Consider the following 16,983-nt stretch of genomic DNA (forward strand, 5'->3'; position numbering starts at 1 on the left):
TTATTTATTTAATATTTTTATCCAAAATGGTAAAGTAATTATAAATAAAGAATGTTTTTTTTTTCTATATTGTTTATATTCAAATATCTTGATAATATTTAAATAATATCATGGTTTAGTACTTATAAATCTTTTGTATCACTTTCTTTTTAAATTTAAATATTCACACAACTACATATTTTAAAAGTTTAAATGTAAACAAACCCAGATAATAAAAGGAAAATAATATAATTGACCGTTTTCTACGTCATTTATTATAGTTTTGTAAAATAACTGATTTTTGTAATTTCACCTTCGATGATGTACCTCCTTAAGAAATTTGTTTTATCTCCACTTATAAATAAATTATTTGTACAAACTTACGTATTCACAGATCATAAGGTAACATAATATCATTACAATAAAATATTTAAGAGAAGGTGATAGATTCCGTTTATGACGTCGACAAATCTCCTCTTCTTTCATAATGAGGTATCTGAGTTAAATACGTAAGTAATGGTCAGTGAATTAATGTTTATCAACAGCTCAGACTATTGATATAAGTATTATTTGCCAGGAGGGTGATGAAGGCGAGGCAAGGAAGTCCGCCTATGGTTCTTTTGTAACTACAGAATAGACAAAATTTGTAGTTCAAAGATTTCACTTTTATAATTATTATTTAAAATTTATACCAAATAATATTTTGTTTTTTTTTTTTTATTATTAAATTTAAATATAAAAAAAAATTTATTATATTTTTAATTTATATTCTATTATTTAAATGTCTGCATTAACAGTAAATTATTCTTCCAATAATTGTTATAGTAATATAGCTAATGGAAATACATCAATTGAAGGAACAAAGTAAGTTTTATAATTAAATTTTTATCTATAAGGATTTACTGTATCATAAACTATTTTTTTTTAAAAATAAAAACAATTAAATTTTTCTTATATTATAGTTATTAAATTAATCAAATGTCTAATATCCAAATATTAAAAATATTTTATTTTATTATATTTTTTTTTTGAAATTGTTATTATTATTTTTTTTATTATACTTTTATTACGTCACATAAATAATCTCTATTACAATACTCTAAAAAAAAATGACCTCTTTAAAAAATACATATTAAAAAAATTTATTACAAATTTAAATCGTCTTTAGCATGCTTGATAATTATGTCAATATCTAATTATCACTTTTGTTGTTTACTTTGTATTTTTAAAAATATAACTTATATATAGTAAATATTACCATATTATTCAAAAATATTCTTTACCTTTCTTCATTAACATAAAATTCTTTGATGAAATAGCCAGTACAAAGGTGCTTATACGAATTATTGTAAAGAGTCAATTGAAAATTTGCAATGATCTTTATTAAGTAAACAAAATTATAACTACGTCATCAAATCAACTAATATTAAGTAAATAAAAATGTTAAATAAGTCTAAGAATATTATTTAAGGGACATTTTGAAATGTTATAATAATACAGATATTAATTTTTTTTTAATATTTTATAATATTATTTAATTTTAGTACAATAGGAAGTAATATAAGATCAACAAGGGGAGCATCAAAGCAAAGAAGAGATCAGATAAATGTTGAAATTCAAAGATTACGTGATTTATTGCCATTAAGTTCAAGTATTAAAGAAAGATTATTTCAATTGCAGGTTATGAGTTTAGCATGTATTTTTATAAGAAAACAAAAATATTTACCACATATTGCTCGTAAATTTGGAATTAATAGTAATATTAATGGAGGAAATAATTATATAAATGATTCTGAAACTTCAAAATACTCTTATTATACAAATAATAGTAATATTTCATTGTTACCACAAAAAATACAAGACATATCAAAAGCATTGAAAGGATTTTTAATAATGGTTACTAAATCTGGAAAATTATTATATATTTCAGAAAATGCATCTGAATATCTTGGACATAGTGTTGAAGAAATTATGTGTCAAGGTGATTCATTATATGATTTAATTGATAGTAGAGATCATTCTGCTGTTCAAGCAGAATTATTAAGTGGACCTGAAACAAATCATGATATTCATTCCCATAAACAAACATTTTCTTCTACACCTGATAAAGTTTTTCTTTGTAGAATTAATTTATCAAGAACAGCCAAACGGCATCTTCAATATCATAAATTTGTCCTTTTACAGGGACGATATATGCATTCACAGGAGTATTATGATGCTACAATTTCAATGGTTCAGACATTTGATCAAATTCAACCAATATTTGCTGCATATTGTCATCCATTAATTAATCCAGAGAATGCTGAAATTTTATCTAATGGTAGTACAAATATTTTTCGTGCTGTTCAAGAAATGGATATGAATTGGAAGGAGATTGATCATATTGGTAAAAGTTATATGAATATTGATGATTATGAGTATCTAAATTCTAAAGATGAAGATTTTAATTATAAAAAATTTTATGAAATGATTCATCCTGATGATGTGGTAAACGTTGCTAATAGTCACCGTAACCTTGTAACAGATAAAGAAGGTAGTTCAATGTGTTTATTTAGATTAGAAAAACAAAAAAGTAATGAATATTTTTGGGTTCATGGAGTATTTATTATAAAAAGTAGTTGTCCAACGACATTTAATTCACCTGACACCAGTGATGATGGACTAACACTACCTGATAGTAATATTTTAAATTCAAATAATATTCAATTAAAACACATGATACATTCAACTTATCAAATTTTAAATGAATTAGAGGCTAATACATTAAGAGCAAATTTATGGATATATTCAATTAAACATCATATTCCTAAAGAATTATGTTATGTTAAGGAGGGTGATCATAATTTAAATACATTTACTACTTCTTCCTGTTTATCTCCATCATCTTCATCTCATAAAACTGGTAGGCATTCAAGTATCACAGGGACAGAAATTGACTTATCATCACCAGATATTCAATTATATTCGGGAAATTTTGTTGATCCAAATAATAATGTTTATATGAGATCAATACCAACAAATCAAATACAGTCAAATCAAGAAGCAATAAAAGTTGAAATTCCACAAACATCAATTGTACATTCAAAATATTTAACAAATGAATATTATGGAATTAATATAAAAAATGATCATAATATTAAAATGCCTCTTAATTTATTGACACCAGAACATTCAAGTCCTGATTCAAATTGTAGTTTACCCTCTAAAAATGATCAATTTAAAAATAATATTATATATCAACATGTTAATCATAATTTTTATGATAATCAAAGTCATTTAACTGGTGATAACAATCAACAAACAATGAATATGGCATTTTTTGATACTGTATCAAATATTGAGGGACCTTTACCTGAATTAGGTGATAATTTAGATGAATATTTTAAACAGGTAGAATTTTCACCCTATCGTACAGATAATAAAAATCTTTCAATTTCTCCTTTCAATTCAAATACTCAAATAAGTAATGATACAAAAAATAATAATATAAATCGAGGAATGATTATGACACCACCTTCAACATCATCTACACCATCAACATTATCATCACCACAAATGCATAAAATTATTAAATCTGAATCAACATTATTAAATGATGAATGGTGGAAAAATAACAAATCAACAAATAATGGTAGATTTGCACCATATAAAATTGATAAAAAATCAAATAATTTTGGGCATCGTCAAAGACACAGTATACAAATTGGTATAAGTGAAAATGATAATAGTTATATTGCTATGTGTAATAATAATTTTTATAATTATGGTAATGAACATAGACAATATGAAAATCAAATTTATTATACTTCAAATAATCAATGGAATACTGAAGGAAATAATATAAATACTAATTTAGGAAATCAATCTTCATTAAATGAGATACCTTTTAATCAAGATTCTTATGGAAATATGTATCCATATCAAACAAATTATACATCAAAATTATTTCAAAGACGATTAAGTGATTGTAATGGATTAAATAATTAATTTGATATAATTTATTATAATATGTATTAAATGTAAATACAATTTTTTAACAATAAAATAAAAATTTAACTATATTTTCTAACAAATAATTAATAAATTAAAAAATATTATAATATTTTGCTTGTACAATTGATTTCAAATCTTGTTTTTTTATAATCTTTTGAAATGTTATAATCATGAACTGTAACAAAACCAAGTGATTTTATTAGTTCACTATTTTTTGTATTATTTACATCATTTGATATAATAATACAATCTGTTAAAGAAAATGAAAATTGTAAATAAAGTTCTTTTTCAATATTAGAATGTTCAATTTTTTTATTATAAGTATCATAATATTTACTACATTCTTGTTTATTAGCCATTCCTTTAACAAAAATATATCCTTTTGTTGGTAATTGATAATAAGGAATATACATTGTTATATTTTCTTTATTACATATACTTTTTAATTTTGGTAATTGAGGGGGACGACTACATATACCATTTATACGTATAAATCCTTTCTTACATATACATTTTATTTCTTCACAATCATTAATACATATTTCAGTTATTTTATTACAGTTATTTATACTTGAATCAAAACATTTGTTATCATTTATTTTTTTTACTTGATTATTAATGGTTTCATTAAAGTTATTTTTTTCAGTAATATTATTATGTTGTAATGTATTATTCAATATATTAATTATATTAGATGGAATACAATTGATACCATCACCAATATAACCAAATTTACAAACACAAACATATGATCCAGGAATATTTTGGCACTCTGAATTTGGATATGTACAAATTCTATTTTCATAAATTTTACATTCATCAATATCTTCACATTTATTTGTTATTCCTGTTTTTATATAACCTTTTGGACAATTATATTTATCTATTCTATTAATATTTTCTAATAAAGTATCTTTTTCATTTGACATAGATGTATAATTTGTATTAAATAAATTTTCATTAATTATTTTTGTAAAATTATTATCACCTATCTTTGTACATACAATTCCATCTCCAATGTAACCATAATTACAACGACAATGATATGTTCCAATTACATTTTCACAATGAACATTAGGAAATTGGCAGACATTATTTGGAAAATCAAAGCATTCATTAACATCAATACACTCTTCTGTTATATTATCACGCTTAAAACCATTAATACATTCACATTTTTGTGATAATGAATTACAAATTTCTAAAGTAGAATTACATTTTTTTAAATAATTACATGAATATTTATCTGGTGTGGTATTTTTTAAAATATTTCCTTTTTTATAAACTGTTTGCCTAAAATTTTGAAATAATCCATTAATTGAAGGAAACAAATTAGATAATGTTTCAGTAATTGATAAAGAATTTTTTTCCGGAAGAATTAAATTTATGTTAATAGCGGGTGGATTTTTGTTATTTTCATCTTGTAAGTCAAATAATTTTTTAAAATTATTTTGATATTCTTTTAATAGAAGTGGAAGGTAATTTTGATTTTTAGAATTTTCTTTGTTTAAATCTAAATTTTGAATTTTTTTAATTAATGAATTTTGATCTTGAATATGTTTCATTAATTCTTTTTCCATATCTGAAGATAATGTACAATTACATAATTTTTGAAGTTTTTCTTGTCTTTCAGTTGTTGTATTTGTTTCCAGGTCAATAATTATTTTTTTATAAATATTTATTATTGATGATATATTTGAAATTTCATTGTTTCCTTTTAATATATTTTTGGTGACATTTTCTTTGTAAAGTTTTGTTGGATCTGTAGAATTTGGTAAAGTGGCATTTTGTTCATAATCATTAGTTGTAGTATTAGTTTTGTAAATCTTATCAGATGGTACATCACTTGTTTTCTCATTTGGTTTAGTTTTAATTGTTGGTGTTGTAACAGATACCCAATATCTTGAAACAAATTTTGTGGTTCCATTAATTTTAAGATAATAACCATTTTTGGCTGTTAAATCATTAATATCTCCATTTGATACAATTGGTAAATCTATTTTTTGTAAGTCTTTTTCAGATAAATTATAATGTAAATTATTGTTTTCATTATTAGTAATATTTCCATCAAAATGTTTAGGTTCTTTTATATCACTATTATTGAAATTAGTATTATGTGTTATAATATTATTTTTATTTGTTTTTGAAATTGTATCATTTAAAGAATTTAATTTGTCATTGATTTGAATAGGACTGGAAGTAGAAACATCATCAATGTATGGTGTTGTAATACTATTGCTTGATATCTTATTAGATATAAATGATTTAATTGTTGTACTATTTATCTTTTCAAAAATAGTTGACATTATATCAGTTGTACCTAAATTATTTTTAGATGTCTTTCCATTTTCGTAAATATTACTAGTAATGTTTAAAGTTTTCATTGAAGTATCAGGTAAATGAATACTAGATAAAGTACTTTTTGTGGTTGTAGTTAAATTTGATTCTTTTAATTTATCTTTAACATTATCTAATTGTTCAGTTGAATCATCAATAACAACTTTTTTTAATAATGTACCATTATTTTTTACTTCGGATATGTTAGAATTTATTAGCAAATCATCACACGGTTTATTATAATTTTTTTCCTTTGAAATTATTACTTCATTTGTTCCATTTATTTTATTAATAAAAGTATTATTTTTAATATTCAAATTTTTATCAGGCATATTATTAGACTGAGTTGTGACATCAGTATAATTTAGGTAATTTGAATTTTGGTGAATTTCAATTTCTGGCTCTTTTGTAGATAAGATATCACCAGTTTTATTGTAGTCAGATGGCGTCTTAGAAATAACCTGAGGTGTTAAAGTACCACTATTCTTTGTTGATTGAGGTATTAATGTTGGATGAGATTTTTCAGGATTATTCAATTTAGTTGTTATGTTAACAAATGAATTATTTTGTTTAATGTATGCCTTATTACAAGGATTAATAATATTAAAATTAGCTTGTGAGTAATCTTTATTCTTTGAATCTCTCATCAAACTATTTTCATTTGCATTCATTTCTGTGCAATTTTGTAAATTATCATTTCTTGATTTATCGTCAATCGTGATTTTTGAAGGTAAATTTGTTTCACCAATTTCATCTGATGTTTTTATTGTTGATCTTGACAAGTTTGGTAAAATATATGTTTCTGTTGTTGCTGTGATTGACTTAGAAATATTTTCATTAAAATTTTCTTTATTAATTTCATCTGGTTTTTTTGTATTATTATATTCAATAATTATTTTGTTGTCTTCAATTAATGGTGTTTTATTTGTACCTGTATATAAATTTGTGGATTCTGTTATATCAGAAACTGGGATACTATTATATTTAAATAATTTTGTTGAGACTGTATTCTCATTTTTTAATTTATTTATTTCATATTCTTTATTTCCGATTGATGAAATTACTTCTCCAGATTTTTCTCCATTGTTCATGTTAGTGGATGATATATTTTTATTATTATTACTTGAAATTGTTGTATGATCATTAGATAATTTTTCTGTTGTCTTTGAAATTACTTTTTCATTAAAATTGTTTATGTCAATTTGTTTGGATACATAGTTTCCATAATTGGTTGTAAATTTAAGTGTAGTTTCTTCTGTATTTTTCGAGTTCTTATCAAAGCCATTATCTGAAAATTTCTTATTGGAATATTGCTGTTGGTTATTTATAGTTGTACTAACTTCATTATTATTTATAGAAGATTTCATTGTGGTACTGTATTGAATACTGTTAGTTTTATTATTTTCTGGATTCGTATTATTATGGTAGTTTAATGTTTTTATATCATAATTTTGTGTATTTTCATTTAATTGAGATGGTGTACTGGATACATGTGAATATTCATTTGGATACTTGGTTGATTCAACTATAACTTCATTTCCTATAGATACAGTTACTTCACTTCTTTCCTTAGAATTGACATGGTTTGTATTTAATTCATATTTTGCATTTGTTACTGTAATATTTAAATTTTTCATTGTTGTTGTAGTTTTTATAATATCATTTTTTGTATTACTTTGATCAGTTTGCTTCATTGACTGTGTAGTCATATATTTATCATTTGGCATATTAGTATTGTTAATATTAGAACTGTTGTTAAAAGTTATATATATTTGAGTTTCATTATTGAAAATATCATTAGTTTTTGGAGTAGTAACAATATATTCTGTAACATTAATATTATTTGTTGTATTGTAATTTGTGGTAACACCCTTTTCTTCAAAATAACTAGTTGATTTTTGAGAATTATTAAAAAGATTTGTACTTTTATCATTTTTTATGTTAATTTCTTGTTTAGAATTTTTGATATCTTCAATTTCTTTATTATATTTTGTTGTTGAGTTATCAGATATTAATACTTCCAATGATTTAGATGTCAATATAGACTTTGTTGATGTAGATTGCATATCTTTTTCTGTACTCAATTTATTTGTAGAATCTAATTTTGGAAGAACAGTTGTAATATAGGGAGAAATTGTGACAACAGTTTTATTTATGTCTTCTAGTGACTTGTTTTGTTTTTCATTGTCAACTGTTACAAAGAGGTTTGTACCTGACTCAGGTTGAGATGTTATCAATGAGCTTGGTGATACTGTTGTTTGGAAATCACCTATTTTTGTTTGAATCTTTCCATTATTTGTGTTATTATTCTCAGCTGATGGATTTTCAGATTTTATGGTTGTTTTGTCTAATTTTGTTGAAACAAAATTTACATGATCAGGTTTGTTTGTTATCTCTATTTCATTAATTTTTCTAGAATTAGATTCACTAGATGTAGTTATTGTTGGATTAACAGTATAATAATTTGAATTACTATCTATTTTAAATGTATATAAATTAGTTGTAAATGTATTTTTTTTATTTTCCTTAGTTATATGTATATTATTGTTAGAATTTGTTTTCTCTTTGTCATTATCATATTTGTTTGTAGTACTTTTTCCTTCATTAATAATTAAATTGGTATTTTCGGTATATATAAAATTTTTAGGTGTAGAATTTTGAATAATTGTTGAACTTTCTGAATTACCAATCTTGTTTATTGTACTATCTGGTAAAATTGATGTAGTAACTTTATTTTTTTCGTTGCCTAGTTTTCCAATTACTTGTGAAGTTTTATCATTGTTATTTGTTGGATTTTTAGATAAACTGGTATGTTTTGTTATATCCAAATTTCCATTTTCTGTTGTTATTTTATCTGTTTCGGATATTGTATATTTGATGGTTGAAGAATCACTTGTAACTTCATGAGATTGATTATCAGTTACTGAATTTTCTAAAGTTTGATTTGAACTATCCGGATTGTTGATTGAAAGAGGTGTTGTTTCATAAAATATACCAGTTTTACTGTTAACTGTGGATAATTTAGTGACTTCATTAATAGATACAGTACTATATTTGTCTAAATTATCATTTGTGGATTCTTTTTTATCACTGGTTGTTAAATTTTCCCTACTAAATTGATCCGTTGATAATGGTTGCTTTGAAGTAGTACTTATATTTTTATTTAAATTTTCCTCCGGTATATAATTATTCGTGTTAAAATTAATTGTAGAAATTGTACTCAAATTTTCTTTTTTTAAATCTGAAAGTGATTGATATTTTGGATTTGTTATTTGTGTTGTTTTTAATGTAGATATGTTATGGCTATTTTTATCATTACCCATATTAGACACAGTTGATAAATATGGTTTATTATTTATTTTGGTAAATTTATCTACAGATGGCTCTGTGACACTTGACAATTCATTATTTGGAGTTATATATTTTTCATCAGATGATAATGTTGTCGTTAGAAGTGTTTTCTGTACTTTATCTTGGTTAGAAATAACAGTATTTGTTTGATTTTCATTTGATTCATTTTTATAAGAAATTGTTGAATTTTTATCAGAGTATTTAATAGATGATATTCTGTCTGTTGTGGAATGTTCTTCATCAAACTTATTTGGGATTTTGGTCAAATTTTGTTTTGTAGACTCTGTGGTTAAGGAATTTTTTAAATCCGTATTTATTTTATCTTTATCAATTTTATTGCTGTAGTTTTGTTCATGTAATGTTGTTTTATCATTTTCTACTGTCGGTGAATCTGTATAACCGTTTACTGTTATTGTGGAAATAGTGCTTTTTTGTATATTTTCTAAAGTAGTTGGAAGTTTAGAGTTACTGTCAATTTTTGTGCTTTCGTTAAAGTTTGGTAAAATAGTTTGACCATAAGTATATTTATTTTCTGTAGTATTTATGCGATCTTTTTCTACATTTGTTTTAGTTTTTTCTAAAGATTCAGTTTTATTAAATAATGATGTTAGTGAAGTTGAAGTAAAAGAATTTTCTAATGTTGATTTTGTATTTTTTTCATCTGGTGACAAACTTGTAGATATTACCTTTCTATTTGTGGTCATTAAATCATTTATATCTAGAATTTTTGTTGATACTATTTGATCATTGGTTGTTATCTTATTATTTTTTTCAGTCATCATATTATTAGTATATTTTTTAGAAGTTGAAAAAGGTAAATATTTCTCTGAAATATTTTCAATATTAACCTTAGGGATTTTCGTTTCATACTGTTGTTCATTTTTAATGGTTGATATTTTATGTTCAATAGTATAATTTTTATTTGGTAATGTTGATTCAAGAGATGAAATACTCTTAGTAATTAAGTGATCCTTAATTGTAGCAAAGTTAGTTGTTGTACTTTTTAGATTAATATCATCTGTTATCTTTTTTCCATTGTTTGTAAAGTTTTCTTTGAGACTTTTTTCTATATTATTTTTAGTCGTTGGGAGAACAGTAGATTTTTCTGAAAGTATACTTGTAGAATATGACTTTGTATTTCCTGGTAAGTTTGCTTCATTCAATTTTTTACTAGAAATCAAATCCACTGGTAATGAAGTTGTTAATTCATTTTTTGTATGTTTATTTTCATTGTCTGGTAATGTAATTTCTGTGTTTGTTGATATTAAAGTTGTAAATAAATTATTATCATTAACTTTAACCGGTGATTTAGTAAAAACATTTTGTGTTGTATTTTTATTTGTAATATTTACTTCACTTGTATTTAATAAATCATTTTCATTGGTAGTTGTTTTTGTAACTAATTCTTGCTTATTATTATCAGTACTTTTTGTCTCATATTTCTTAATAATTCCAGATATTTCATTTACTAAAATTTCTATATCTTCAATTGTAGGTTTAGTGGTAAAATTACTATGATCTACTTTATTTTTTGACGGTAATGTAGATTTATCTTTAGAAACATTACTTTCAGTGACACTTGTATCTGTATAACTTTTTTCTGATGGTATATTATGATTAGGAATGTTATTAAACTTATTCTTCTTTGGTATTAATGGTTTTGAAATTACAGTAATATTATATTTTAATAGTAATTGATTTAGCTCTTCTATGATCTCATCATCATCAGGTATTAGTTGGTTATTAGTATTTTTATTATAAATGATTTTGTCTATAACATTTTTATCTTTTGAGCCACTCAATTCTTCGGATGATGTTTCACTTTCAGGAATAAAGTTTGGTGTGTTGTGATTACCTTTATCATTTGACTTAGTATTATTCGTATTCTCTCTATCATATTTGTTAACCATTTTACGAAGTTCTTCAATAAGTTTACTTTTTTTAGTGGTATATGGTATAGAATATTCTTTATAATTAATATTACTTGTATGATTATTTTCAGTGGATTTTGTGTATGACATATTATTTCCTGAGGGTGTTTTTACATTAGTTTTCTCGTTGGATACTTCTTCAGAACTTTCATTTTCTGGAATAGATACAGTTGATTTTGAATAATCTAATGTAGTTAAAATATTATTTAATTCATTAATAAAATCTGTACTATTAAATTTATTTGTACCTAAATTATTATTTTTTTCATATGGTATAGAAACTGTGGATGACTTTGTATGAACTTCTCCTTTTAAATTTGTTTGTTTGTTTATATTTATTATTGTTGTTGAACTATCACCATACTCATTTGGATATTTAGTTAATAAATCTGTATTTTCGGTCTTTATTGTAGATTTTGAGTTACTATTTGTTTTTGACATTGAAACTACAGTAGATTCAAAATATTTTTGTGTAGAAGATTTTAATTTTTCAGGAGTCAAAGAAGTTTTGAAATTATTAGGTAAATTATGGCTTATATTATTGTCATCTGTAAATGTATTTGATACTTTTTCAGACTGAGGAGTTGTTTCAAAACTTTCTTGAGGTAATGTTGCCAAGTTTTCATTTTTATCAGTTTTATTTTTAGATAATTCATCAGTTTTCAATTCTTCCGTGACCATCATTAATTTAGTAGTTGCTGTATTTTTAAAAGAGACCGATTGTGAATTATTAATAACATTATCACTTGTTTTTGGAAAGTTTGTTGAAGTTTTATCTGAAGAAAGTGAGTCAACTAAAGTTATGGTTTTGGTAGAATTCTGAGATTTTGTAGGAAAATGATTGTTATTTAATGTATTACTGTCTTTATCATGGCTATCTTTTTTAGTAGTAAATGTTTCATGGGAAAAGTTTTCATTATTTGATAAACTTTGATCAGTGCTAAAAGTATCCTTTTTTGTAGTAATAAAATCAGATTTAGTAAATAAAGTTATTGGTAATTCTGTAGTTGATTTTCCAAATATCAATTTTTCAGAAACTTTTTCATTATAATTAAGATTTTTAGATTCTGAAGTTAAATAAGAAGGAGATGTAATTTTTTCTGTTAATTCTGTAATTGCATTATTGGAGTTATATTGATCTTTAGTATGTAAATCATTATTCTCTATTAGTTTAGTTGGAACCGAAAATTCAGTAAATTCATTATTGTCAATTGATATTGTTGAACTTGATAAACCTAATTGATGATAATCAATTTTATCAGTAGTTTCATTGTGCATTTCAGGTAAATTTTTAGTTGATAAAAGCTTATCAAGTTGATTTTTTTCTGTTGTTCCATACATTGTGTTATGTCTTGATACTTTGTAATCTCCAATACTAATTGATTCATCTTTTGGTGTTGACGTTTGTGTTTTTTCCAGTATTGTAGAACCTAGAGTGTTATTGTTTGTATTTTTTTTATCTTCTACAAATTTATTGTAAGGAGCAGTAGTTTCGTAGTCAATTTTATTTGTTGAATTGTTATTTTTTAAATTTTCAAAAGTAGCATTATTGGAAGTAAAAGGTGTTTCTTCTGTATTATGATTTTTTTCATGCGGGGTTGTACTTTCATAATTTTTTGAAGAAGATGATAAATCACTTGAAGTTGTTGAATCAATGGTTACTAACGTTAATGTATTTTTAATATTTTCTTTTGAATAATTATCTTTTGTGCTTAAATTTTTAATATTACTTTTATCTTCAACATTTTTTGGTAATGTTTGACTCGAATCTGATATTTTATCTTTTGAACTGGTTCTTGTATAATTCTTGAGATTATTCGATGCTAATGTTGTCTGATCTATTAAACCATTTATTTTTGTATAAAAGCCGTCTTTAGAAATTGTTGATAATGTTATCGTCTTATTTAATGATTCTTCACTTGTATCAATAGAATTTGTTTTTGATGAAAATTGTTCATCAGGGATTTCTATATTTATTGTAACTTTTGAGGATAAATTATTTCCATCTTTACCATTTATTGGTGATTCTGTTAATGGATTTTTATTATCTATACTGCTATTATTAATTAATATAGGTATATTATTTTTTGAGTAAGTTGTGGTTAATTCTTTTGTTAAAAGACCACTTTCAGTTACTTCTTTTGAAATATTTTCTTCATTATTTTTTGTATTTTTTGTAGAATCTGTATATGAGATGGACATATTTTTTAATGATTCTTTATAATTTTCTCCCTCGGTTGTTGTTTTATCATCTCCAGTTTTATCTACTAACGTATTTTTAATGTTTGAATATGTAGAAGTTTCTATGTTAGATTTTTGAGATGACTTGGTATTTTTTATATCCGATTGTGATGGTAATGTACTCATATTTATTTTTAATGATTTATCAGTAACAGCTTTTTCCGATATTGTTGTACCATGCTGATCTTGCTCTGTTTTTTCATAACTTGTTGTCAATGAATTCAAATTTTGTGGTGTGCTCGTTGGTGGAAAAATTGATGAAGTATTTTTAAATGATTCATTATTAATCTCATTGTATGATGTAGTTACATTTTTTATAAAGTTTTTGTCTTTTTCCTGTTCATATAATTTTGTTGGTAATTCTGATGTTCCATTATTTGTTGAATTTGAAGGCTTTTCAGACATAGTTGTTTTCTGTTCAATAAGTTGTGGTTCATTTGTGAAAGTTTGATGAGATGTTATATATTTTTCATCTGTATTACTTTTTCCTTCTTCATTAGTAGTCATTTCATTATGTGGATTATTTGTCCATAATTTTGTTGATTTAAAATAATTGTTGTTCTTAACTTTAATATCTTCTTCTTGATTATTTTTGGGTTGAAGAGAAGAAATATTATTTTCTAGTTTTGATTGCTGATTTTTATTAGGTGATAAAGGATTTTTATTGTTTTCTATTGATGTCAAAGTAGTTTTTGTTAATGATATAGAGTTTGAAGTATTATTAAAAGTTGGTGAATTTGTTAAAGTTATGCTTTCATTTGGAATTTTTGTATATGAATCTGTATTTTGTGTAGAAATATATTTTTTCGTTGCTTCAATACTTAAAGTTGTTGATTGTAATTTGTTTTCGGCATTAGAGTAAATTAATTTTGATGTGTTTATATCTGTTATTGTATTAAATGGGGTAGTGATTGAAATTTCTGTTTTAGAATTTGTAAAATCATCTACTTTTTTAGAATCAGTAAAGTTTTTGATTTTTTCGTTAAATGGAATATTAGGATGTTGTGTAATTTCTTTATTACTTTCAGATACAAAATTATCAGTTAAAGTAAATTGAGTTGTTGTTGTCTTTTCATTTGATTTATATTCTAAAGTTTGATTTTCAGTATCTTCTCCATTTTTAAATATAGTAGCATTTTTATTTAAATTTTTTGTAAAACCATTATTTGTTAAATTTATTATTTCTTTATTTGGTATTGTTATAGCTTCTACTGTAGAAACAGTAGTACTATTTTTTAATTGTTGATCTTCCTTATTTGTATTAGATAATACATGATCTGGAAAATTTGTTGAAGATTGTTTATTTAAATCTTTTGTAGATTTTACATTGTTAAAAATGTTCTTCGAATTGTTAGTTAATTCTTCTTGAATATTTGTTTGAGAATATGTACTTTTGTTTCCTGGAGTTGTTTCAGTCGTATTCAAATCAACATTATTAGTTGATTCTGTTGTTTGTAAATTAGAATTATTCAAATTTGTGATATTTTTATTCTCTGAAATTTCTTTACTAGATGTTGTTTGTACATCTTTAGTGGAATAGTTACCAAAATGAGAAGTTGAATTAGTTTTATTTAAAATTGGAGAATATGATATAGTTGTTAAAATATCTTCATGTCTAGAAATATTTTCCGTATATTGTGAATTTAAGTTTTTGTTAACAACAGTTGTTAATTGATCCATTGTATTTTCTTTAGTTGTGATTAAAAAGTTTTTACTACCTTTTTGTTCATTTTGATTTAAATTATTATCTAATTTATTTTCTAAATTAATATTTACTTTTTCTGTGGTAGAATATTTATAAGAATTATTGTCTTTTGATGTAACCGATGTACTCAATGATTCTTTAGAATCAATTATAGAAGTTTTATCTGTAATCTTTGATTCTAATGATGTAGTTACTTTTTCATTGGTGCTATACGGATGATATTTTGTTTGAATTTGATTTTTTTCACCTATTGAAAAAGGTGTAGATGGGGAACTTAATTGTTGTATGTCAGATTTTGTTGTTTTGGTAGAATTTATTTCAGTAGAATTTTCTCCGTAACTTTTTTTAGTAGTATTATTAAAATATACATTAGTTTGCGTTGAATGATATTTATGTGAAATCAAATTTAATTCATTTGGAATCTCTGTAGTCACTATTTTTTGACTAGACAATACATTTAATGATGTTATTGTAGGTTCATAGATATTGCTTTTGTTATCATATACCGTGGAATCTGTTGGTATATCAGATTTAGAAATAGTAGATATTTCAATCTTATTGGTAAAATTAGGTTGATCAGGTTTTGTAACTTTTTCTTGAGAGTATTCATTAGAGTATGTGAAGTTTCCATCTCTTGGTGATGATGTTAGTTGCGTAATAATATCATTTTCATCAACAACAGATGTTTCATTGTTTTTTACTTTAAAATCAAATTCATTTTGTTTATTTTCAACATTATTTTTTAAATTTTGATTAGAGTTTATCACTGTTGAAGATTTATCAATTTTATCTTCTGGATATTTTGTTGTTCCAAAATTTTTAAGTTTAACTTTTTCTGTTTGACTAATTTCCGGTTTTATAGAAGTGTCTTTAATTTGTGAGGTTGCAGTAAAGTTGTTATCTAAAATAATAATACCATTTGAAACTTTGTTATATGGTAATGTCGAAGTTTCCTTAATTAATAATGTAGTATCAGTGCTTTTATACTTCTCTTCTTGAGAAGCAGTATGTATATTTGAAGTAGAAGTTATATCTTCATTTGTTACTTTTGTTCGACTAGACAATTCAGAATTATGATTATTAATTTCACTTGCTTTGTCTTTATTTGTAGTAAATAGTTTAGAAGATTCAGTAATTTCTTTATCTCCATCAGGAATATATGTTCCAGTTGTCTCGTAAATTGGTGTTGAAGACTTAAAATCCACAGCTGTATAAAACTTTGTCTTTTTATTATCATATTCATTAGGCAAATTTTTTTCTTTTGGTACAGCGGCAGAAGTTGAAAATGTATCTTTTGAAACTGTTGTTAAATAATCTATAATGAATGTTTTATTTCCTTTATCACTTATCGTTAATTCTGGAGTTACTAAAGAAACATTTTTGTATTCTAAAGAATTATTTGTAGAAATAGTTGTGATTTTAGGAAGATTATCTAGAGATTTTGTT

General features: G+C 23.8%; 2 protein-coding genes across 2 annotated transcripts in view; one reads left to right on the forward strand and one right to left on the reverse strand.

Annotated features, from left to right (window-relative positions):
• Positions 1-760: 760 nt before the first annotated feature.
• On the forward strand, positions 761-3,966 carry SRAE_1000166500 (NPAS4 protein; the record flags this gene model as incomplete). The annotated part of the gene is made up of 2 exons (XM_024648648.1): positions 761-843; positions 1,524-3,966. The coding sequence occupies 2 exons, from the start codon at positions 761-763 to the stop codon at positions 3,964-3,966; spliced, it is 2,526 nt and encodes an 841-aa protein (XP_024502605.1).
• Positions 3,967-4,073: 107 nt separating this feature from the next.
• Positions 4,074-16,983, reverse strand: part of SRAE_1000166600 (Matrilin-2) — a gene marked incomplete at both ends in the record, with an annotated part of 36,599 nt that continues 23,689 nt past the window's right edge. The window contains one exon of the mRNA XM_024648649.1: positions 4,074-16,969. Within this exon, the coding sequence (XP_024502606.1) occupies positions 4,074-16,969 (12,896 nt within the window). The remainder of the gene's footprint in view (positions 16,970-16,983) is intronic.

Source organism: Strongyloides ratti (genome assembly GCF_001040885.1).
Source record: "Strongyloides ratti genome assembly S_ratti_ED321, chromosome : 1".
Taxonomy (NCBI): Eukaryota; Metazoa; Nematoda; class Chromadorea; order Rhabditida; family Strongyloididae; genus Strongyloides; species Strongyloides ratti.